The sequence below is a fragment of the Saimiri boliviensis genome, chromosome 2 (assembly GCF_048565385.1).
Source record: "Saimiri boliviensis isolate mSaiBol1 chromosome 2, mSaiBol1.pri, whole genome shotgun sequence".
Lineage (NCBI taxonomy): Eukaryota > Metazoa > Chordata > Mammalia > Primates > Cebidae > Saimiri > Saimiri boliviensis.
Genome location: NC_133450.1, coordinates 57,922,803 through 57,948,307, shown reverse-complemented (window position 1 = coordinate 57,948,307; position 25,505 = coordinate 57,922,803). Strand labels below are relative to the sequence as shown.

General features: G+C 41.2%; 2 protein-coding genes across 9 annotated transcripts in view; one reads left to right on the top strand and one right to left on the bottom strand.

The window, feature by feature from the left end:
* The window catches only part of PRORP (protein only RNase P catalytic subunit), a 165,496-nt gene extending 160,934 nt beyond the window's left edge, over window positions 1-4,562 (bottom strand). The window contains exons 1-3 of one of the 5 annotated variants that reach the window (XM_074393352.1): window positions 4,475-4,562; window positions 2,641-3,915; window positions 54-101 (exon numbers count right to left, since the gene is read on the bottom strand). In XM_074393352.1, the coding sequence (XP_074249453.1) occupies window positions 54-101; window positions 2,641-3,620 (1,028 nt within the window). In that variant the 5' untranslated portion in view covers window positions 3,621-3,915; window positions 4,475-4,562. Of the gene's footprint in view, window positions 1-53; window positions 102-970; window positions 1,064-2,640; window positions 3,916-3,956; window positions 4,341-4,474 lie in introns of those variants that run through there. The other 4 variants (XM_003924208.3, XM_074393353.1, XM_010334949.3 and 1 more) reach the window with 4 other exon arrangements.
* Window positions 4,563-4,783: 221 nt separating this feature from the next.
* Window positions 4,784-25,505, top strand: part of PPP2R3C (protein phosphatase 2 regulatory subunit B''gamma) — a 30,619-nt gene continuing 9,897 nt past the window's right edge. For 2 of the 4 annotated variants that reach the window (XM_074393358.1, XM_003924205.3), the window contains exons 1-7: window positions 4,784-4,962; window positions 9,078-9,205; window positions 15,506-15,610; window positions 16,182-16,294; window positions 17,777-17,874; window positions 18,967-19,037; window positions 24,198-24,330. In XM_074393358.1, coding sequence (XP_074249459.1) covers window positions 4,905-4,962; window positions 9,078-9,205; window positions 15,506-15,610; window positions 16,182-16,294; window positions 17,777-17,874; window positions 18,967-19,037; window positions 24,198-24,330 — 706 coding nt within the window. In that variant the 5' untranslated portion in view covers window positions 4,784-4,904. Of the gene's footprint in view, window positions 4,963-5,384; window positions 5,452-9,077; window positions 9,206-15,505; window positions 15,611-16,181; window positions 16,295-17,776; window positions 17,875-18,966; window positions 19,038-24,197; window positions 24,331-25,505 lie in introns of all 4 variants that reach the window. The other 2 variants (XM_074393357.1, XM_074393359.1) reach the window with 2 other exon arrangements.

Below are 25,505 nucleotides of genomic sequence, written 5' to 3'. Positions count from 1 at the left end.
CAAAACCTACTAAACCTAAATGAAGCAAGTTAAAAATAAATATTGGTCTTCACCTTTTTTGGATTGTGGTGAATTGTCCTTTCCATTGTTTTCCAGGAACACTATGAAAAGATTGCAAAACCAAATCATCAGAAAGTTAGATTCCTGCTGAAATGAAAGATAATCATGATATTTATAAACTCTAATAAGCAAGAACTCTGAAAAGTTCGAGATACTTCCGTAGAATAGTTTAATTAGAAAAGTGGCTGCTATCCTGGATGGCATTAGGCAGCTGCTGGTACCTTGTCCTGGATCTCCTCTTTTCCTTTGCTTCTCTTCCCACCAACTGACTCTTATCTTCAAGTCTACAGAAAGCAGCTGACCTTAGTAGCATAACCTCTAAACCAAACTCAATTCTTACCTTCTCTATAAAGCTGCCAGAAATTGCTCCTGCTCAGAATAATTTACGTCTTAAACTCCCCTGTTATTTCACTGCATGGTATCATATTCCCAATTAAACTGAGAATATCATAAGAGATTTATGAAACACTCGCATACCTAACCCAGGTGTCCCCAAACTTTTTACACGGGGGGCCAGTTCACTGTCCCTCAGACCGTTGGAGGGCCGCCACATACTGTGCTCCTCTCACTGACCACCAATGAAAGAGGTGCCCCTTCCTGAAGTGCAGCGGGGGGCCGGATAAATGGCCTCAGGGGGCCACATGTGGCCCGCGGGCCGTAGTTTGGGGACGCCTGACCTAACCTATTTGGAAACATTCAAAAACTATTTATTGATTTATTTGTTCAATCAACATATCCTTTCCTCTTTCCTCTTAAACATATGACCATGTGATATGTGTTCCTATGATTCTACCGCCTTCTCTCCTTCCTCCGTTCTTAATTCTCATCATCTCTCACCTAAACCTAAAATTTTATTCACACAGCTCTCCCTGTTTTCAGTCTTAATCCCTCTCCTATCTACTCTTCTCACCGTTTTGGCAATTGCCTTTGTAAAACTCCATCCAGCAATTTTTTTTTCTTTTGAGACAGGGTCTTGCTCTGTTGGCCAGGTTGGAACGCATGGCACAATCACAGCTCCCTGCAGCCTTGACCTCCTGGATTCAGGTGATCCTCTTGCTTCAGTCTCCCAGGTAGCTGGAACTACAGGCACACACCACCATGCCAGGCTAATTTTTGTATTTTTTGTAGAGATGGGGTTTTGCCATGTTGCCTAGACTGGTCTTGAACTCCTGGCCTCAAGCTATTCTCTCACCTCAGTCTCCCAAAGTGCTCACATTAAAAGCATGAGCCATAGAACCTGGCCAAATCCAGCATTCTTGGTAAGAGAATAAAATCCAAACTCCTTGGTATTCAAAGATTTTCACAACTAGGTTCTCCCTCCGTTGATATTCAACAAGTTTAAGATAATTAAGCATAATTACAACTTCAAAGCTCTGTAAACATGATATAGAAAAAAAGGCAAGAGAAAAACAGAGGGAAGGAATGAATTTTTAGGAAGCAAATTAATGAAGAAATAATGACTAGGCATGGTGGCTCACGCCAGATCGCTTGAGACCAGGAGTTTAAGACCAGCTTGGTCAACACAGTGAGACCTCCCACCTCTTAAAAAAAGAAAATTAATTTTTAAAAATAATAAAAATTTTAAAAAGAATTAATTTTTTAATTAATTTATTATTAATTTTTTAATTAATGGGCAAGGGAGGGGGAGGGGAGTCTAAAAAAAAATTTAAAGAGTAAAGTCTGAAGCAATAAACAGGTATGTAGCCAGTAACACGAATAAAGCAAAAGCAAAGCCAAGGAGAGAGCTTTAAAGAGAGAGCAGCCAAATGATAGAAAGATCCAAAACAAACTGGAAGGGTGAAGATTTTCCATTTTAATGCTTATGTATCATGCTTGATCAGTATTCCCCATCCATTCTAACCATCCAAGATGATGAACTATAGAGAGTATACAAAATAAATACAAGCACCATTATCTCAGTCACTAGATTTCACAGGAACTTCTGAAAATACTAATATGGCCCAAGACAGTTCCAGTCAAATACTATATCCTTTTCTTGCTATGATCACTGGCCGTAAGTAGTATTCATGAGTACTCACATCATATTAGATGCCTAAGAAAACAATTAATGATCCTTCTAAAAGGAAAAAGATACCTAAAAACTACAAGTTCTATATATTTCCATTTTTATCTTTATCATTTTATGGTAAAGATTAGCACAAATTGTTTATCCTGCTACTTTTTTTAAAGAGAGAAAATTTTTAGTATCACATGACACTGGTTAGAATATATTAAAACGGAAAAAAAAGAAAAATTTTTTTTTAAAGAGAAAATAAATCTTACTAAGAGATGGAGAAAAGTATAATCGGAATAGAATGATTCTCAGCAGCCAACAACAAAAAAGAGTGGCTAATTTTAGGTATAAACTTATTAAATTTAAAATAATTAGCCAGGTATGGTGCCACATGCCTGTAGTTTTAGCTACTCAGGAGACTGAAGCGAGAGGATCACTTGAGGCCAGAAGTTTGAGGTTACTGTGAGCTATGAACACATCACTGCACTTCAGCCTGGGCAACAGAGCAAGGCCCTGTCTCAAAAAAATTTAAATAATAATAGCATACATAAAAAAATCAAAATTACCTCTCAAACCATGTTTTTATACTGTGTGCAAATGATTCCCCTGGATACAGCTGATTATTTCTTAGATACAAAAGAATATCTAGTAGTTTATTTGAATAGTTATCATCCTTTATGTCTTTTCCAAAATCAAAAAAGGCTTTTAAAGTTTCCAACATAGGAATAATATTATGACCTAGCAACTCCTGATACAAATTCCAAGCTGTGTTTACATCTTGATGAAGAAGAGCTCCCTGGATACAGTCATCATAGTTCTTTCTTGAAGGAGTCATAACTTTTTTCAGGTCCTCTAACAGCAAAAATGCTTCTTTCCATCTGTCTGACTGGATCAATCCCCGGATGAGAAGAGTGTAACCTCCAGAGTCTAAAATCTTATATCTGGCTTTCATAATTTCATAGACATCAATAACTTCAGATGTCTGCTTATGAATGACACAGAGATGCAAATACTTGACCAGTAAATCATAGGCTACAATACCATTATTTTTTGCTGCTACCCATGCCAGCAGAGATTTGGCCACATCTACAGGGCTACGATCGTGAGCCATCTGTGAAATGATCCAACTTTCAAAACTCCTTCCTTTGAAATCTGCCTTAAGTTTATCCCACTCCTCTGAATTCAAAGGTTGTGTTGGGAGTTGAATAGTGTTCCTCACAGGTGGCAAGTCATGATCTTTACTTTGAGAATTCATCTGTGATCTCTTCTTAGCTGCTCCAGCTGAAAAAAAATGAAGAGAATCAGAAGGAACTTGATTATCATTGCCGTTATATTTCCTGAGATATCTGGAGTTGGCAACCAGATTCGTTGCTTTGGTATTCTGTGAAGATATTGTTTTAAGAGAAAACCACCTCGGTTGTTTCCTGATGCCACAGCTGTCTGCCATAAAGAGACAGAGATACGAGTGCCTTGGGCCTAGCGGAAGGTATGAGTTGCTCTTCCAAAGCTTAGGAAAGCTTTGAATACGAAACAAACAGAAAGTCATTATGCAGTGAGATCAGCACCAGATAGCGAGAGAGATGTTGAAAAACCCCACGCTTCTATAGCAAAATTAAAGGGGTCGGGGGTCCGCGGCGGAGAGTTGAAGTGCAACTTCTTAAGAGATTTGTGTTTCTTCCTTACAGACAAATCAAGGTTCTGCTTTGGGGGCTACTTAATAGCAAGAAGGCAGGTGAGTTTTCTCTATTAAACAACAATCCGGGGATGTCCAACGTCGCAAGCCTCAAAGCAGGGGACAGAGCAGGAATCCTCTGGTGCTTTTTATATTCCAGTTCATGAACCTAAGGAAAAAGCACAAGAAGGAACGCCCAGTTTTACTCACGTGTGTCAGAGCTGTCCTGAAAAGTAACAGATTCCCACGGGAAGCTTGCTGGAAAGGGGGTGTAAAGCCAAAACCGTGTCCAGGAGCCCCCCAACTCCAGCTCACTAGCAACGGAAGCGAAAGCCAAAGTCTAGGGGCCCTCACCCTGCATAATTTTCCGCACACCGCAAAACTCGTCCGATGGGGGAATGGGAGGGAGGAGGTGGGGGGTCAGCCGTGCCAACGACTCAGGTAAGAAAGAGAGGTCCAGAAGGGCGCTGCCTTGACTGTATCCTGACCGCTGACAAAGTTCACTTCATTCAACAACTCAATGCGGCACTCAGGCTTAACACCGCCATAAACGCGGCGGAAACTACAGTGCCCACAATGCACTGTGTCAGCCCCAGCCGGCAGGCAAGACTGACAGGGACTTAAGCGTTCCGCCTGTCTCGGCGGCAAGGGAAAAAGGCAATTTTGAAACATTTAACAGCAAAAGGGGTAAGAGATGGCTGCTGAAACGTCTACTACATTCAGTGTACCTGGAGAGCCTCCAAATATCTGCAATGAACAATGAAAAGAAATCGTGGAAGAGAGCGCTTCCCTCAAGGTGGAACCAATTAATTCCTGGGTCACGAGGTGCGCACGCGCCAAAGGCCCAAGATAAAGGAAAAGGCGGGCTTATCCTGGCCTGTAAAATCTTTCTTGGTGAGCTTGGGACGCCTCCTGAAGGGGACCATTTTTCATCTCTTTCATAGCTTTTTTCCCCCGGTCAGCGCGATAGCAGTATTCTCCGCGGGAGGGACAGTATTCATTTTTGCCCCTTTTGCCAAGACTTCCGCCCTAGTTCAAGATGGCGGTTGGGCGGCCTTCCTAACCTTTACGGGGCCTGGCGGTGCTGACGCCTGAGGTGGTAGTGGGTGGAGCGGGTAGGAAACAGCAAATGCAGAACCTGCTGCGTGGGAGTCGGCCATGGACTGGAAAGAAGTTCTTCGCCGGCGCTTAGCGACGCCCAACACCCGTCCAAACAGTGAGTTTTGGGAGGGGCCGCCCGCTGGGATAGCCCGACCTTAAACTGCTAGAGGTGGGGGTAAAGTGGGGAGGAGGAGCCAGTGGGAGCGGCACTTTCCGCTTCTGTAAAACCTCCGGACAAAGGAGGAGTGGAATGTGTGGTTTAGGAATCCAGACAGGTTTGACCCAATCTTTCCTGGGACAGAACGTGGGGGAACGAAAAACAGCCTTAGTCACTGACTTCCGTGGTTTTGACCTAAACTTGAGAGGAATAACTTAGAATTCCAGCAACGCCTCAACCCCACCAGGGCATATGGTTGTCCTACCGCCTTTTTATTGTCACGCATTTTGCTTCCCTCCTAATCCATTTTATGTTTCATGATCCATTTTTCCTTTTCTTTTTCCTCTCCTTCACATTGCTTATTAACTAACCTTGTTAAGTCAGTCTTTCCTATTCCACACCCGAACTCAGGGCTGTTGAAAGTGGCTGGAGAAAAACAGAACCTTGGTGAGTTGTCTCGTTCGTTCGTTCATTCATTCATTCATTCATTCATAACGGAATCTTGCTCTGTGGCCCAGGTTGGAGTGCAGTGGCGCGATCTCGGCTCACTGCAACTTCCACCTTCCCGGGTTCAAGCGATTCTTCTCTCACAGACTCCCGAGTAGCTGGGACTACAGGCGCGCACCATCACACCGGGCTAATTTTTGTATTTTTAGTAGAGACGGGATTTCACCATACTGGCCAGGCTGGTCTTGAACTCCTGACCTCATGATCCACCCGCCTCAGCCTTCCAAAGTGCTGGGATTACAGGCCACCATGCCCGGCCGAGTTGTCTCACTTTTAATACATGTCCACTAATCTAAAGTAGGTGTTTTGGTCATGTTGGCTGTGTTTTCCTGGACATTCATTATCCTACATTCAATTTTCATCTCTCAAACTGCCAATCTGTGTTTCCTTAGATACACTTTTTGAGACAGGATCTCCCCCTGTTGCCCAGGCTGGAATGCAGCGGCACAGTGTTGTCTCGCTGTGACCTCGATTTCCTGAGCTGAAGGGATTCTCCCACAAGTCTCCTGAGCAGCTAGAGGAGTACAGGCACAAGCCACCACACCCACCTAATTTTTTATTTTTAAATTAGAGATGAGGTCTTGCTATGTTTCCTGGGCTGGTCTTGAATTCCTGGCCTCAGGCAGTCTTCCTACCTCCACTTCCCAAAGTGTCGCTATTACAGACGTGAGCCACAGTGCCAAAGCATCACTCTTTTGCACTCTATTCTTCTCATCTCCTACACCTGCAATCTGTCCTGCTCACTTCTAACTTTAAGCTGATGAACTTGTTTTTTAATATATATCTCATTAAAAAAAGAGAAGCAGTCAAAGGAGAACCTCACCTGTCCCCCTTAACATTTCTTTCAGCCCCACAACCCCACAGTTGCCCATACACTCTGGCTTCACTGTTAAATTGATGAACTGTCCATGCTCCTATTTAAGAGTCCCTCAACTCCAGCACTAGATTGTACTGTTTCCTGTATTCACTGACTTCCTTCCACCCTTATCCTTTCTCTTATACGTCATCAGATTTTCCTTCTACTGTGTCATTTTCACAAATGTGCTGTTAATATCACCCATCTTTTAAAAAGGTGGGTTGGTGGGGGTGGTGTTGGGAGGCGTGGTGGTTCATGCATGTAACCCCAGCGCTTTGGTAGGGCAAGGTAGGAAGATCACTTGAGGCCAGGAGTTTGAGACCAGCCTGGACAACATAGTGAAACACTGCTTCTACAAAAATAGAAAGTAAAAAAATTAGCCCCGGTGGTTGCGTCAACCTGTAGTCCTGGCTACTCGAGAGGCTGAGGCAGGGGAGTTTTAGTCCAGGAGTTCGGGGCTGCAGTGAGCTATGATCATGAAACTATACTGCAGTCTGGGTGACGAGAGCCAGACCCTGTCTCAAAAAAAAAGTCATTTGGGGTGGGCATGTGGCTCACGCTTGTAATTGCAGCACTTTGGGAGGCCGAGGTTGGCAGATCACTTGATGTCAGGAGTACAAGACCAGCCTGGCCAACATGGTGAAACCCCATCTCTACTAAAAATACAAAAAGTAGCTGGGCACAGTTGTGTGCACTTGTAATTCCAGCTGCTCGGGAGGCTGAGGTAGGAGGATCACTTGAACTTGGGCGGCAGAGTTTGCAGTGAGTGGAGATCACATTACTGCTTTCGCCAGCCTGGGTGACAGAGTGAGACTCCATCTCAGAAAACAAAGAAGGTACCTGCACTTGTGCTTTCTTGACCCCTTAACTCTTGAGCCTACTACATTCTTTTAGCAGATATTTATTACATGCCTGTTTGTGCCAAATATCATTGTAGCTTATAGCAGAATACACAAAAATCCCTGTCTTTGTAAAACTTACACTTTAGTGTGGAGAGAAATAATAAAATCATAAGTAAATTATATAAGTTGAACAGCACCTGTTTAAGTCTGGTTCCTTCATCAGTGTACTAGATCGCATCCTTCATACTAGATCCCATTTTTGCCTGCTGCAGGATATAACACTTAAACAGTTGTCCTTTCTCCTGCATCATCAGTTTTTCTTTAATCATTCCCATTAGCATATAAACATGCTGGTATTTCTCCCATCTTAAACTTTCTTGACTTAATTTCCACCTCTCACCATTCCCTATTTTTCCTTTCCCCTTATAGCAATATTTGTTAAAACAGTTGTTGGTTAAATCTGTACCTGTTTTGAATTCCTGCTTATCAAGAGCCATCATTGACCACCATATTGTTAACTTCAGTGGTCAGTTGTCAGTCTTGATTTTACTTGAAAAATTTTGTAAATTTCTCCGACAGCACTGAGTCACAGTAAAAGAAATTAAAGGTTTGGTCTAAGTTTAAAAATTAACATAACAGGCTGGGTGCAATGGCTAAGGTGGTGGATCACCTGAGGTCAGGAGTTCCACCAGCCTGACCAACATGGTGAAACCCTGTGTCTACTTAAAAAAATACCAAAAAAAACAACAACAACAAAAAAAAAAAAACTTAGCCAGCTACTCTGGAGGCTGAGGCAGGGGAATCACTTGAACCCAGGAGGTGGAGGTTGCAGTGAGCTGAGATTGTGCCACTGCACTCCAGCCTGGGCAACAGAGTGAGACTCTGTCTCAAAAAAAAAAAAAAAAAAAAAAAAGTAACATAACAGATGCAGCAGAAATGCAGTTGTAAAAGGAATTCAGTGAAACAATTACAGGCTTGTTGGGAAGGAAGTGAGACTGGAGAGAATAACATAACTTTTGAGAAAATAGATCACAGAATTCAGGAACTCAATGAGGCTGAAGTGGAAGTATATGGCAGTGAGGTTTTGAATTACCAGAAAGGATGATCTGAGAGTGTATTTGAGCTTAAGATTTCAGAAAAGGAACAAACAAGATCTGTGGTCTTGCCATAGAATCAAATGGCAGAATGAACTAGAGGTGAAAGTCTTTAGAGTTGGAGGACCCATGGTCACCCACAGAAATGTTTATTTGTCCTAAATGATGGCAGGACCCTGTGAAGCACACTGCACCAGTCACCATAGTCCACAAATAAGTGAGGAATTGTCTGAACCAGACAGCCACATGCCAATAGCAGGCAAGTTGCAGGGTAATAGAGCCCTGTGTTTTGAGCTTCAGACAGAGGGTGATTTTGTTTTCTCTACATTAGGTAGAGAAACAGTGATTATGAGGCTGAAACTCCATGAGGTCATGGGCTGGGGCTGGTCTTGCTTACTCCTCATTCCGTGTCTACTACAGTGCTCTGTACATAGTAGATGCTCAGTAAATACTTTTCATTGAATGTATTAGGAACACCACAGATTTCTGTAGGAGAGGTAATGACTTGAGGAAGTACTAGCTTTAGCAATAAACAAGTAGAGGGAGCATGCTGAGAAATGGTTGAAGATATAGGGGAGGCTGCTTCAGTGGAAGGTAATGATTCTTGGTATTTCAGAAAAGTTAATATGCTCAGTGTCTAAGCACAATTGTGAAGGCCTTTTTGGCACTGCAACTATTTTGATTAAACTAGTAATATAATATATACGATGACCTGAGTAAAAGTACTGCTTGATTTTAAAAGTGCTTTTCTCCCTTAATCCGTTTTGTTACCAGAAAAAAAAAGTGAACAAGAATTAAAAGATGAAGAAATGGATTTATTTACGAAATATTACTCCGAATGGAAAGGAGGTAGAAAAAACACAAATGAATTCTATAAGACCATTCCCCGGTTTTATTATAGGGTAAGTGGTATCTAATCAAATGTCCTGCGGAGTTTATACATGAAATGTAATTTTTGGCAAGCCAAGGTGGTTCATACCTGTAATTCCAACACTTTGGGAGGCTGAGGCGGGAGGATAGCTTGAGTCAGGAGTTTGAGGCCAGCCAGGGCAACATAGCAAGACCCCATCTCTTAAAAAAAATATTTTTAGGCTCAGCATAGTGGCTCATGCCTGTAATCCTAGCACTTTGGGAGGCTGAGGCGGGAGGATCACTCCTGAGGTCAGGAGTTTGAGACCAGCCTGACCAACATGGAGAAACCCTGTCTCTACTAAAAATATGAAATTAGCTGGGCATGGTGGCACATACCTGTAATCCCAGCTACTCAGGTGGTTGAAGTAGGAGAATCACTTGAGCTCAGGAGGCAGAGGTTGTGGTGAGCCAAGATTGCACCACTGCACTCCAGCCTGGGCAATGAGAGTGAAACTCCATTTCAAAAAAATTAAAAAAAAATAAAATTTTTAAACTAGCTGGACATGGTGATGTATGCCTGAAGTCATAGCTCCTCAGGAGGATAAAGCAAGAGGATTGCTTGAGCCCAGGAGGTCGAGGCTGCAGTAAGCCATGATCGTGTCACTGCACTCTAGCCTGGCTAACAGAGTGAGACCCTGTCCCGCCCCTGCCCCCCCCCAAAAAAAATGAATTTTTAAAATAGGACCAGAATCTTATGTTTTAAAAATAGAGGATTATATTTTAAATTTTGTATATTATTCTATTGTAATTGGTCTTATCACTATTATAAAACATTTTGAGCTCAATAAAATCCTGAGTTTAGACATAAGTGGGTATATGAACACAAAGTTGTTTCTTGCCCCTTTTTTGAACTATGTGCTTTTTCTTCCTAATTTTTATTATAGATATTAGTAGTAAGCATTCTACTATAGCATTTTGGCTTGTGTTATCAGGTATATAACACTTTGTTATAACGTTTTAAAATTTTGCTTGAGGCTAAACCAAAAAATAGATTAAGAATGGAAAACTTAAAGAATTTCACTTGAGGCCAGGCATGGTGGCTCATGCCTGTAATCCCGAAACTTTAGGAGGCTGAGGTTGGCAGATCACGAGGTCAGGAGTTCCAGACTAGCCTGACCAATATGTCTCTACTAAAAATACAAAAATTAACCGGGTGTGGTGGCGCACGCCTGTAATCCCAGCTACTCAGGAGGCCGAGACAGGAGAATTGCTTGAACCTGGGGGACGGAGGTTGTAGTGGGCCGAGATCGCACCACTGCACTCCATCCCGGGCGACAACAAGACTCCATCTCAAAAAAAAAAAATGAGAATTTCACTTGACTGTTTTCTAGTGCCAAAACTCTGAAAAAGGCTATAAAGGGGGCATATAAACAAAACAGTAAGACCTTAAGAAAAGCTATTTACTTACAGTAGGGTCATTACACTCCAGCCTGGTGATAGAGCAAGACCCTGTCTCAAAAAAAATGGTGGTGGGCAGGTACGGTAACTCATGCCTTTAATCCTACCACTTTGGCAGGCCACCGAGTCAGTAGTATCACTTGAGGCCAAGAGTTCGAGACCAGTCTGGGCAACTTGATGAGATCTCATCTCTCCACAAAAAATTAGCTGGGCATGGTGGTGCATATGTGTAGTCTCCACTACTTGGGAGGCTGAGGTAGAAGGATCACTTGAGCTAAAGAGATTGAGACTATAGTGAGCTGTGATTGTGCCACTGCACTCCAGCCTGGATGGCAGAGCAAGACCTTGTCTCAAAAAGAAAACAAAAAAGAAAAGAAGAAAAGCTGTTTACAATCTAGATATGGTAGGGCATGTGTCTGTAGTCCCAGCTACTCTGAGAGGGTGAGGAGGGGAGAATCTCTCAAGCCCAGGAATTTGAGACCAGGCTAGGCAATATAGTGAGACCACCCCACACCCCGTCTTTTTTTTTGGTGGGGGGCCATGAGTCTCACTCTGTTGTCCAGGCTAGAGTGCAATGGCACAATCTTAACTCACTGCAACCTCTGCCTCTCTAATTCAAGTGGTTCTCCTGCCTCAGCTTCCTAAGTAGCTGGGATTATAGGCACGTGCCACCATGCCCAGCTAATTTTTGTATTTTTAGTAGAGATGGGGTTTCACCATGTTGGCCAGGCTGGTCTCGAATACCTGACCTCAGGTCAGGAATCCACCTGCCTTGGCTTCCCAAAGTGCTGGGATTACAGGTGTAAGCCACCATGCCCAGCCCGGCCCGTCTTTTTTTAAAAAAAAAAAAAACTACCTGAAAGTGAAGTCTACCAAAAAATACCTGTTTAATATTATGGAAAATAACCACTATACAGAAGTTAGCTGGAGTCTTAGCTGGATGTCCCTTGAACCTATTACCTTCTAACTCTGTTATTATTTGCAAAGATAGTAAACATTTATTTAGCTGGTGTTCTTATAGATCAACATATTCATGTAAGTGAGTTATCCAGATACTGAAATATTTCTTCAAGTGCAAATTTTTTTCAAGTGAACATTTTTTATTGGAAACCTTCCTATAATACTATATACTTCTCAGCCTTTTAAGAATCATATGCCCATAATCCTAGCCTATGTTTATTATGTAAATGGAAGAAAATATGGCTAAACAAATTGATCTCTGCCCATAACCATAACCCAACAAAGTAAACAGAACGTTTTATATGAATCCTTCTACATATTTCTATGGGTATGCGTATATTTTTTTAAATGGATCACATTATATATACCTTTACTGTTTTTTGCATTTTACACTTTTCTTAAACAGATGCAGCTAGATAACTGAATATTTTTGACAACCTAGGGGAGAGAGAAGGGAACTGACATATATTGATTGCCTAAGCATTACAGAGCACTTGTATTCTTTATCTCATTTAATCTGGATTATTAAATAGTATCTTACTGTTATCTAACACGGGTTCTTGGGTTCTTAATGCAAAAGGGAGAGAGGAGTTGGGAGAGAGAGCACCTGACTCTCTGACCTGAAAAGAGCTGATAGCTCTTTTTATCAGGCTAAGCTTGGAAATTGGTATCAGAGTGGAGTATGCAGACTGGGCTGGGCAAAGCAGATCCGGTAGGGTATGCAGGTCAGCATTATCTGGTTGCTATGGCTATCTTGAGGTGGGAGTGGGGGCACCTGGTCTGACTAGAGGCAATAAGACTGTAAGTCAGTTATTTGGCATTCCTTCCCTAGATGGGACACTCACTCTGCAACTTTGGTTATCTCCTAAGGCTAGTTATAGGAATTTTTTTGAGTAAGAGGCATGGTGCAGACTTTTTGGTGTCAGTGAGGTAGTGGTGTGGGTTTTGTGGTCAGTGGGAATGCATGAAAGACTGCTGTAGCGGGAGTGAGCTGACCCAAGCCCCATTCCTACTTTGTCTCATTCCTAACAGCTCTTGGATAGGAATGGTGTGACACCATTCCTGAGCCCAAGACTTAACTTTCTTGTACTTCCAGGACCAAACCTTTGCCTTCTCCTTCTGGTTCTTGAGGTAATCTCCTTTTTTCCTGTCTTCATGTCTCCTCTCTTTGGCCACCACTGTATATCAGATAGTTTCCTTTCTGCAGCTATAGATTTGTAAAAAGTCCTTTGCTTGCTTTCTTGTCCCTCTCCATGGTCCCACTGCTTCAGAGAAAGTATTATCTTGAGTCACCACTTCTCTCTTTGGCTGATTAGCTGGCTAACTAGCCACTAGAACACAGTCTTAGCCCCAACTCCAGCCCCACCTGCACTTCCTAATGTTTCTTCTGTTGACAAAGAGTCAAACTCTGTAAAACATTTGAAGAGACTTATTCTTAGCCATATATGAGTGACCATGGCCCGTGGCACATCCTTCAAGAGATCCTGAGAACATGTGCCAAAGGTGGTTTGGGTGCAGCTTGGTTTCATACATTTTAGGGAGGCATGAGACATCAATCAAACACATTTGAGACATACATTGGTTTGGTCCAGAAAGGTGGGACAATTTGAAGTGGTGCTTCCAGGCTATAAGTAAATTTAAACATTTTCTGGTTGACGGTTGAGTTTGTCTAAAGACCTGGAATTAAACAGAAGGGAATGTCTGGGTTAAGCTAAGAGGTTATAGCCACCAAGGTTTTATCATACAGATGAAGCCTTTAGCTAGCAGGCTTCAGAGAGAATAGGTTCAAAATGTTTCTTGTTAGACTTCAAGTCTGTGTTTATGTTAATGCTGGAGAGGTATAATGAGGCATGTTCAACCCTTCCCTCCCCGCCCGCCCCCCAACTTCCCATCATGGCCTGAAACAGTCTCTCAGGTTAAATTTTAAGGGCCCTGACTGAGGAGGAAGTCCATTCAGATGGTTGGGAAGCCTTAGAATTTTATTTTTTGTTTACACTACTTGCTCTGTTCCTTCTGATGGGAGGGATGCATCTTAGTTCTTGGAAATGAAAGATGAAAATCATAACCCCCAATTTTGACTTAAGGGCTACTGAGGTACATTTAATGGGGCAAACATGTAGAAAAGAAGAAATCTTTAAATTGTTTAAAGTAAATTTACTTTAAAGTAAATTGCTCATGCCTGTAATCCTAGCACTTTGGGAGGCCAAGGTGGGAGGGTTGCTTGAGCCCAGGAGTTCAAGACCTGGGCAACACAGCAAAACCCTACCCCTATTATTAATTAAGAGAAGAAGAAGAAATAAAAGAAAGCAAATTGTTCTAAGTCAGATTGGAATGAGTCATTCTAAAGCTCTACTCATGGAAATCAACCCAATTGGCAAACCCTCTTGCCTGGGAGGCTAACATAATAGGCTTTGCCTTGGCCGTCTCCAAGAAGGAAGGTGATCCAATCACAACAGGCATGTTTTTCTAAAACTGTATCCACCGAACAGGTTCTTCTTGCCTGCTACCCAGATACAGCCAATTTATCAAGATGGGAATTGTAATAGAGAAAGAGTTTTAATACACATAGAGCCAACTAAATGGGAGATGGGACTTTTATTATTACTCAAATCAGCCTTCCTGAAAAGTTGGAGGCTAGGGTTTTTCAAGAATAGTTTGGTAGGCAGGGAGCTAGGGAATGGGTGCTGCTGATTGGTTGGGGATGCAATCACAGGAATAGAGAAAAACAGTCCTGGTCCTTACATGCTGCATCTGCTTCTCTGTGGGGACCACAGAGGAATGGCTGGTCTAAGTGGGGCTATCAGGTAGTCAGAAATGCAAGTGCCTGAAAAGACATCTCAAAAGGCCAGTCTCGTGTACTACAATAATGATGTTATTTACAGGAGTAATTGAGAATGTTGTTGCAAATTTTTGTGACCTCCAGAATAATAACTGGTAATCATTTAACTGGCCTACGTCTTAGCAGAATTCCAGTCCCTCTCATCCTCCTGACCTGGTGGCCTTTCATACATTTTACAGAAACAGTTTAGTTTTGGGACGGGCTATTACCATTTAAATCATAAACTAAATTTCTCCCAGATTTATTAATATCTTGGCCCATGCCCAGGAACGACCGACCAAGGGCAGATTGGAGGTTAAAAACAAGATAGAGGCTGGGCACGGTGGCTCACGCCTGTAATCCCAGCACTTTGGGAGGCCAAGGCGGGCAGATCACGAGGTCAGGAGATCAAGACCACCCTGGCTAATACAGTGAAACCCCATCTCAAAAAAAAAAAAAAAAAAAGAGAGAGAGAGAGATGGAAACTATCCTATAGCTAACATGGTGAAACCCCGTCTCTACTAAAAATACAAAAATTAGCTGGGTTTGGTGGTATATGCTTATAGTCCCAGCTACTTAGGCGGCTGAGGCAGGAGAATTGCTTGAACCTGGGAGGCAGAGTTGCAGTGAGCTGAGGTTGTGCCACTGCACTTCAGCCTGGGGACAGAGCAAGACTCCATCTTAAAAAAAAATAATGATAATAAATAAAATCAATAAAAAATAAGAACAAGGTAGAGTTGGTTAGATCAGATCTCTTTCACTGTCATCATTTTCTCACTGTTACAATTTTTGCAAAGGTGGTTTTGAAACTGTCAGTCTTCAGTTAATCCTCTATATCATTCTAAGGTGACTATAGAAACACAATGCTTTAAGAAAATAAAATGAAACTTAGACTAGACTAGCATTTAGAATAGTTTTTTCAGGGCAGAGATCCAGCCTTGGTGATCACTGATTCTCTATGGATCACTTTTTATTAAACAAATGTTAAGCACAATTAAGATGAGATACAAAAAATAATTTGAGGCAGTGGCAGACAGTTATTTTATTAGCCACATACACTTTACAGGATCCAGTAGTCTAAAATTCACATGTAGAATTTACATTGTATATTTAGCTGCCTGCTGAAGATGAAGTCTTACTGCAGAAATTAAGAGAGGAATCAAGAGCTGTCTTTCTACAAAGAAAAAGCAGAGAACTGTTAGATAATGAAGAATTACAGGTAAGAACAGAGCAAAAAGTTGCTTTAGATGTTAACCATTTCTTATTTGTACTACTTAAATCATGTAGGATTCCTTGCTGCCTAATGGAGTCAGTACTGCAGAGTGGTACTGCACAGGCTCTGAAGCAGCGGTTCCCACCAGAAGCAGCTGCTGAGTTTGCATGGGTCATGTCTCCCAAACGTAGTGTTGTTTGTTGTTTTTGTTAAAGGCCCTAGGTGATTCTAATGTACAGCCAAGGTTGAAAACCACTGCTGTGGGGTCAGACTACAGAGGTTCAAATCCCAGCCCTGTTATGTGACTTTAGGCAATGGACTTAACATCTGTGTGCTTCAATTATAATCTGTAAAGTAGGGATAGCTAACCATATCATAGAGTTAAGTGGTTTAAAGAGGCAGTGTATATCAGAAGCTTGGTAGGCACTCAATAAATGTTATTTTTATTAGTAATGAAAAGGATAATAGGGCATGAGATTCATTTTAATACTGACTTTGCTAACTATCATTTTAGTGAAAAGCATGCATTTAACTTCTTGTTAACTTATAATATCTTTATTCCCACAATTCTCTTAAGAACTTATGGTTTTTGCTGGACAAACACCAGACACCACCTATGATTGGAGAGGAAGCGATGATCAATTATGAAAATTTTTTGAAGGTTGGTGAAAAGTCTGGAGCAAAGTGCAAGTAAGAATAATATAATTTACAAAGGAGTATGTTTTAAGCATTTTAAATGCCTCAAATATTGGCCGGGCACTGTGGCTCATACCTGTAACCCCAGCACTGTCAGAGGCTGAGGTGGGAGGATTGCTTGAGCTTGAGTGTTTAAGACCAGCCTGGGTAACTTAGGGAGATCTTGTCTCTACTAAAAATCAAAAAATTATCAGTGTGGGAACATATGCCTATAACTATTTGGGAGGCTAAAGTGGGAGGATTGCTTGAGCCCAGGAGGATGAGCTGTGATTGAGCCACTGCACTCTAGCCTGGGTGACAGAGCAAGACCCTGTCTTTAAAAAAAATAAATAAAGCTCCAAATATTTGAAGTCAGTGATATGACATTTCAGTCAATTTAAGTGATTAATGAAATTTACAGTGAAAAAAATCACATTGGTATGAAGTTATTAAAAGAAATAATGTAGTTTATGACACTTTCAGCCTTCATTCTTAAGACAGAAGAAACCAAACATAAAAGAATGCAAGGACAGGCACGGTGGCTCACATGCCCATCTCTGCAAAATTAAAAAAAAAAAGACCGGGCATGGTGGCTCATGCTTATAATCCCAGCACTTTGGGAGGCTGAGGTGTGTGGATCATGAGGTCAGGAATTCAAGACCAGCCTGGCCAAGATGGTGAAACCTCATCTCTACTAAAAATACAAAAATTAGCCAGACATAGTGCTGGGTGCCTGTAATCCCAGCTACTCGGGAGGCTGAGGCAGAGAATTGCTTGAACTTAGGAGGCAGAAGTTTCAGTGAGCCAAGATCGCTCCACTGCACTCCAGCCTAGGTGACAGAGTGAGACTCCATCTCAAAAAAAAAAAAGAATGAAAAGATTTATGATTTAGGCTGGGCATGGTGCCTCACATTTGTAACTCCAGTGCTTTGGGAGGCCAAGGCAGGTGGATCGCTTGAGGCTGGGAATTCAAGATCAGACTGGGCAACAGAGAAAATCCCCATTTCTTTTTTCTAAAAAAAGTATGACTTAATATTTTAAGTTGTTTTCTGTTTGTTTGTTTTATTTTGTTTTGTTGAGACAGAGTCTCGCTCTGTTGCCCAGGCGGGAGTGCAGTGGCGTAATCTCCGCCTCCCGGGTTCAAGCATTTCTCTTGCCTCAGCCTCCTGAGTAGCTGGGACTGCAGGCAGATGCCACCATCTGGCTAATTTTTTTTTTGTAATTTTTTAGTAGAGACGGGGTTTCACCATGTTGCCCAGGCTGGTGGTGAACTCCTGAGCTCAGGCAGTTCGCCTGCCTCAGCTTCCCAATGTGCTGGGATTACAGGCGAGAGCTACCACACCTGGCCAATATTAAGTTTTTGAATTATAAGTAGTCTCTGTTGTTCTTACTTTCATCTTTAATTATATGAATTTATGCCATTGTTTGCTAATTTATGTAGAAGTCATTTTTCTGTTATGTTGGCAGATCATTTAAATCTTTATTTTCTTTTCTTAGGCAATTTTTCACAGCAAAAGTCTTCGCTAAACTCCTTCATACAGATTCATATGGAAGAATTTCCATCATGCAGTTCTTTAATTATGTCATGAGAAAAGGTGATTCATTTTTACTCTCCTTATCAGGGAATCAAGTAGGTTTTTGGTCTGTGCCTTTATAAGTACTTCTTCCATGTGAAATCACTCTGTTTGAATAGTAGAATTTCTTATCTTTCTTTAAGACGTTTCACTCTGTCGCCCAGGCTGGAGTGCAGCTCGATCTCTGCTCACTGCAACCCACGCCTCCCGGGTTCAAGCTATTTTCCTGTCTCAGCCTCCCCGAGTAGCTGGGACTACAGGTGCATACCACCATGCCTGGCTAATTTTTTGTACTTTTAGTAGAGATGGGGTTTTAGAGTGTTAGCTAGGATGGTCTCGATCTCCGGACCTTGTGATCCACCCGCCTCGGCCTTCCAAAGTTCTGGGATTACAGGCGTGAGCCACCACACTTGGCTGAATTTCTTGTCTTTTCACCAAGATGTGTTACATTGTTGTTGAGTTTCTTGTGGAGCTTACTAGAAGCTGTGATTTTTTTTTTTTAACTATAAACTTGGATTATTATAAAAAACAAAACTTTTTTAAACCCTCATGTATCTTAAAGATAGTAGTAGACTAGAAATATTAAGAGCTGAACCAAGAGTTTTAATGTATGGTAATTTGAAATAATTTTAATTTACTCATAATTTTATTTTACCAATATATTACAGGTTGAGTTGCCTGAAAGCTTAGTTTCAAACCCACAACTGTACTATCAGTTTCAAGGAGCTTTTATTAAACAGCTCGGAGTTATGATTCCTACAAGTGCCATAATTATCTGTGAAAGCCTATTCTTTAATACTTGGTTGCTGTAATTAACCTCAGAAATAAAAGCAGCTTCATTGAAGGCGTAACATACTAACTGTCCCTGTTTGGTGGAACACCAAGTTTAATTGGTAAAGAACAGTATCTTCAAGGCGTCAATTTTATTATAGCTTTAGTCATGGTGGAATTGTTAAACTTTGCCATTCTATGGTTTTTTTCTCTGTTTCAAGCAATTTTTTGGTGAGAAATAATGTTTTTAGAATTATTGGATTAGCTTGTCTCAAATCTAGCTTTTTCGTATCTGAAGGATCGATCTTAATAATTACATTTCATTTTCTTATTTATTGTCAGTTTGGCTTCATCAGACAAGAATAGGACTCAGTTTATACGATGTCGCTGGGCAGGGGTACCTTCGGGAATCTGTAAGTATTAACCTTATAGATATTATATTAACTCATATAGACACAAAAATGTAAACAGTAGTTATCACTGGGTGTTGGGATTGCAGGCTATTCTTTTTCTCTTTGTTTGTTTGTTTTTAGAGATAGACTTTTGATCTTGTTGTCCAGGCTGGAGTGCAATGGCACAATCTCAGCTCACCACAACCTCCACCTCCCGAGTTCAAGCAATTCTCCTGCCTCAGCCTCCCAAGTAGCTGGGATGTGCCACCACATCCGGCTCATTTTGTATTTTTAATCGAGACGGGGTTTCTCCATGTTGGTCAGGCTGGTCTCAAAATTTCAACCTCAGGTGATCCACCTGCCTTGGCCTCAAAGGGCTGGGATTACAGGTATGACCCACTGCGCCCGGCCTCAGGCCATTCTTATAATACTTTGTTTTATTTCTCCGTGTGTGTGTGTGTGTGTGTGTGTGTGTATTTACCGTTTTTATACTTTGTTTTATTTCTCCGTGTGTGTGTGTGTGTGTGTGTGTGTGTGTGTGTGTACATTTTCGTTTTACCGTAACAAAGCAACTTTTATACTTTCAACTTTTAAAACTGAAAATCATCTTTCCAGTGAAACAAAAAACAGATTTAAAAATAAACAGCAAAATTACAATAGAGAATGTCGATTCCAAATAAGATCCTGCAGGTTCTACTGATTCTCCCATGGAGTGGCAGGGCTCAAGTCATCATTAAGAGAGAATTTATGCTGGGTGTGGTAGCTCATACCAGTAATCCCAGCACTTTGGGGGGCTGAGATGAGCAGATCACCTGAGGTTGGGAGTTCAAGACCAGCTAGACCAACATGGAGAAACCCTGTCTCTACTAAAAATACAAAATGGGCCGGGTGTGGTGGCTCATGTCTGTAATCCCAGCACTTTGGGAGGCCGAGGCGGGCGGATCACAAGGTCAGGAGATCAAGACCATCCTGGCCAACGTGGTGAAACCGCATCTCTTAAAAAAATAATAATAATGGTCCAAGGCAGGAGACTCGCTTGAACGCAGGAGGCGGAGGTGGTTCTATAACCCCATTTGTTTAACGTTATCTTCTTTTTTTAAAACAAGAGAAAGCGGACAGGTAGATGTTGGTAAATGCTAACTGTCCATGTTCACATAGATACACTCTGCACTGAATATATGGAGGAAAACAGCTAGAATTCTATGTACTACTAGACAGGGGCCTAGCATCTTCCAGCTTCTAACAGAGCAAAGGGAACAGATTTATTTATTTATTTTATTTTTATTTTTCTCTACAGACCTTGGTGTTGTTGATTCCATATAGTTTTTGTTGAGACATAGGACGTTTCTGTTTTGGGGTTTGTTTGCTTTCTTTTTTTTTTTTTTTTCCTACTAACGTATGTTGACTATCCAGATTCCTTTTTAGATTCTTTTTCCTCAACCTTTAAAAAAGGGACCTTTAAAGGGAAAAATAAAAAGAACATAGCATTTTAACATTTTAAAAAATTGAAAAACTTTTGATTATTCATGAATGCTATCACTGTCACTATTCTTTAAAGGGCCAAGAATTTCCCCCCTTTCTTTAAAGAAAATATAAGAGAAGCCAGACACAGTGGCTTATGCATGTAATCCCAGCAACTTTGAGAGGCCGAGGCAGGTGGATCACTTGAGGTCAGGAGTTCAAGACCAGCCTCACCAACATGGTGAAACCTCATCTCTACTAAAACAAAAATTAGCTGGGCATGGTGGTGGACACCTGTAATCCCAGCTACTCAGAGGCTAAGGCAGGAGAATTGCTTGAACCCGGGAGATGGAGGTTGCAGTGAGCCAAGATCGAGCCACTGCACTCCGGCCTGGGTGACACAGTGAGGATCTGTCTAAAAAAAAAAAAAAAAAAAAAGTAAACTAGAGTAGAAGCAGAATATTTAGGCAGCTACTGCAACAGTCCAAGTGAGATGACAGGGCCCCTGACCAGGGTGATTGGTAGATGTAGAGAAAGCCAGAAACAGATGATAATTCAATATGCATTTTAGACTCCCCTTCTCCCCAGAAAAAAACACAAATTGCTGCTAGAGGAGGCAAAGACGAGTCTTATATTTTTATTCTGATGAATTGTTGGAATAAGTAAGGGAGAAGCAGGTGAGGACCAAGGTTGGAGATGACAAAAGAGCCCCACTTTGGACACTTCAAGTTTGAGGGGCCAGTTGTCCTCTAAACTTAAAAGTATCTCAGATCTACCAGAAATATGATATTTGAAATGGTTAAAGCAAAAACAAATAACATTGTTAAAATAAATACAAGAAACAATGGGAGGGCGCAGGGGCTCACGCCTGTAATTCCAACATTGGAGGCCAAGGCAGGTGCATCACTTGAGGTTAGGCATTCAAGACCAGCCTAGCCAACATGGCGAAACCCCGTCTCTACTAAAACTACAAAAATTAGCCAGTCTTGGTGGTACATGCCTGTAATCCCAGCTGCTCAGGCTGAGGCACGAGACTCTCTTTAACCCAAGAGGTGGAGGTTTCAGTGAGCCGAGATTGCACCACTGCACTCCAGCCTGGGTGACACAGTGACTCCATCCCCCCAAAAAAGAAAAAGGAAAGCAAGCATAGGAGGCTTTTAAATTTATAATCCTTAAAGGCTTTCTAAGTAGGACAAAACCCAGAAGTCTAAAAAACAGTAAATTCAGCTAAATTTTTAAAAATCTATAGGGCAAAGCCCATGATAAAGTCAAAAGAAAACAACAAACTGGGGGAAACTGAAACGGTCACAAATGACCAATTACCCTAGTATATAAAAAGCTCCCAGAAATCAAGAAGGAAGCCACTGACCCAATAGAAAACAGGGCAAAGGTACAGATAATACATAAAAGTAAAATTCAGATGCTTCTTAATCACAAGAAACAACTTTACTTCACATAAGAGAAATGCCAGATAAATCTACACTATGATGCCATTTTTCACTTATCAAATTAGCAAAGATCAAAAAGTTTGAATTGACACCTTTAGCGTTTCAGTAATTTTTTCACAGTGCATCTGAGCCAAAAGAAATCCCTAACAATTTCACTTAACCAGTTAATTCAAACAATTGAATGAGTATTCATTAAGCTTATTAACCATTTGAAAAAATAATACACTTAAATTGAAAGAAGGTATTTTTATTTCATTCTTAAGTACAGTTACTAATGGGATGTGTACAACTACTTAAACCTGGGAATTCAACTGGACACTTGTCATCCTCATTTCCTGTTCACTAATTTTTGTGTGGTACTTTACCCCAGGAACCATCAAAACCTAGCTTTGCAAAGATTTATGTCATTAAAAAGAATATATTCATGATAGTTTGGTTTGGTATTTTTTTTAATTTTTTTAAAATGAATAATAGCCAGGCACATTGGTTCACACTTGTAATTCCAACACTGAGAGGCCAAGGTGGGCAGATGCTTGAGTTCAAGAGTTGAAGACCAGCCTGGGCAACATGGTAAAATTCCATCTCTACCAAAAACATAAAAAAATTAACTGGGCATGTCTTTGGTCCCAGCTACTCAGGAGGCTGAGGTGGGATGATCACTTGAGCCTGGGAGGTAGAGGTTGCAGTGAGCCAAGACCATGCTACTGCATTCTAGCAGCCTGTATAACATTAGAGTGAGACCCTGCCTCAAAAAAAAGGAATATATTGAGATCCAGTGTTGAAAATGTGAACTACCTTGAGCACATAGTTCTAGCTTAAGCAGTATCTGTCGTGTAGTATCTGACAAATGTCACTGTGTTTCACTCAAAATTTTAAAATACCCTGATGCACCCCTGTACATTCACTGTGGTGCTCCTGGGATACCTGTATGCAGAACTTGGGAACTGTAGAAATAGCCTCACATTGCTGGTGGGAGTATAAAATTCACATGGCATTTATGGGGAAATGGGAAGTTTGCCAGTGTCTATCAAAATTATCTACGTACATATTCCACAATCCAGCAGGTCCACTTATAGAAATTGTATCCTACATTCTTCTACAATATCTATGAATGACAAATTAGCTTAGCCCTTAATACTAGGAAAAAACGAAATGTTCCAATAGAGGCCTAGTTAAATATGGCGCATCCCTTCAGTGTTATAATATGTAGCTATTAAAGAGTAGAACCTCTTTGAGAGTCACTATGGAATGACTGTAAAAAATATTATTGGATGACAAAAACACTTTTCATAGTATGCTGATATATCCTGTGTGTAAAAAAAGAGAAAGGCCAGGTGCAGTGGCTCATGCCTGTAATCTCAGCACTTTGGAGGCTGAGGCGGGTGGATCACAAGGTCAAGAAATCGAGACTATCCTGGCCAACATGGCGAATCCCCATCTCTACTAAAAATACAAAACTTAGCTGGACATGGTGGTGCACGCCTGTCCAGCTACTTGGGAAGCTGAGACAGGCGAATCCCTTGAACCTGGGAGGCAGAGGTTGCAGTGAGCTGGGATCATGCCATGGCACTCCAGCCTGGCAACAGAGCCAGACTGTCTCAAAAAAAAAGGGGGGGGGGGAATACAAATATAAAGGTATTCATTCATATTTGCATCTGTTACCTTTTAGAAGCTACATCAAGAGTTGATAATAAAGTTACCTCTGGGGAGAAGAAATAGGTGAGAGGCCTTTTTTTTTTTTTTTTTTGGAGACAGAGTCTTACCCTGTTTCCTAGGCTGGAGTGTGGTGGCATGATCTCAGCTCACTGCAACCTCCATCTCCCAGGTTCAGGCAATTCTCCTGCCTTAGCTTCCTGAGTAGCTGGGACTACAGGCCCGTACCACCATGCCCGGCTAATTTTTTTTTATTTTTTATTTTTTATTTTAGTAGAGATGGGGTTTCACCATGTTAACCAGGCTGGTCTCCAACTCCTGACCTTGTAATCTGCTTGCCTCAGCCTCCCAAAGTGCTGGGGTTACAGGTGTGAGCCACTGCGCCTGGTGGTCAGAGGCTTTTTAATGACTATCTTTGTTCCTTTTGAATTTGGAACGATGTAGAATTTATTACTTTTCAAAAATGTTAAAACTTAAATTTGTAAAAACAAAATTTAATGTAGTTTTACCACTAATATAGTCACGAATTTATCAATGCTGAATAATTTTTAGTAATGAAATTATATTCTCTCTAATGAAGCATCAAGATTGGACATTTAACCCTTTGTTTCATTTTCAGGATTTAGAAAACTACATATTGGAACTTATCCCTACATTGCCACAATTAGATGGTCTGGAAAAATCTTTCTACTCCTTTTATGTTTGTACAGCAGTTAGGAAGTTCTTCTTCTTTTTAGATCCTCTAAGAACAGGTAAAAGAAAATCTTATCTAACTTAGATATTATGAGGCTATTATTGTATCTAAATCTCAACAACTTTCAAAGTCTTGAAAAATATCATTTATTTTCCTAACATGTCACTGCCATTAAAAACTTGGTGAATTTCAAGGGGATAAAAAGGTATAGAACAGTAGCAGTACTTAGGTTATGTTTATCAGAAGATCTTTTATGATTTACTTGCACTGATATAACCTGCTGTGACAGATGGGGGCATGTCACCTAAAAGTGAAGAAGTTTGAACTGGATAATCAGTCATTAATGCCTCCTTCCAGGGCTGGGTGTGGTGGCTCACGCCTGTAATCCAAGCACTCTGGAGGCCAAGGTGGGTAGATCACCTGAGGTCGGGAGTTCAAGACCAGCCTGACCAACAGGGTGAAACCCCGTCTTACAAAAAGAATTTTTTAAAAAAGTAATGCCTCCTTCCAGTTCTAGGAAGCCAGATATTCTGATATAATTTGCTCTCTCTCCGCTATGTGACATACTGCAAAATTGTTCTCTTTTGGATGAAAAATACATGTTTGGAAATAGGAGAGCCAGTTAGCCAATAATGCATATTTTTCTCATTCTCTGTGGGGATCGGATTGGTAAATATGGCTTCATTAACAGTGTGTTTTATTACTGTTCAAACCTGCCCAGACTGAAAATATATGTAACTGGAGTAGACGAAAGGACAGAGAAGGTCCACATCAAAGTTCCTGATTGCTGTTCTGTCCTTGAAAATCCAGCTATGGGCTTGGCACAGTGGTTCATTCCTATAACCTCAGCCCTTTGGGAGGCTGAGTTGGGTGGATCATTTGAGCTCAAGAGTTCAAGATCAGCCTGGGGGAACATGGCGAACTTTGTCTTTACAAAAAAAATACAAAACTTAGCCAGGCGTAGTGGTGTGAGCCTGTTGTCCCAGCAACTTGGGACACGTGAGCCCAGGAGGCAGAGATTGCAGTGAGCCTAGATCATGTCACTGCACTCCAGTCTGGGTAACAGAGCCAGACCTTGTCTCCAAAAAAAAAAAGAAAATCCAGTTATTAGTCCAATCACAGCATATGGCAGCTGACAGTGTTTTTTGAACTCCTCTACTATAGGTACATTTACGTCTTTTCTCTTTCAAATTTTACAAAATAGTATCAGTTGTTTTGATTGTTAATTATATA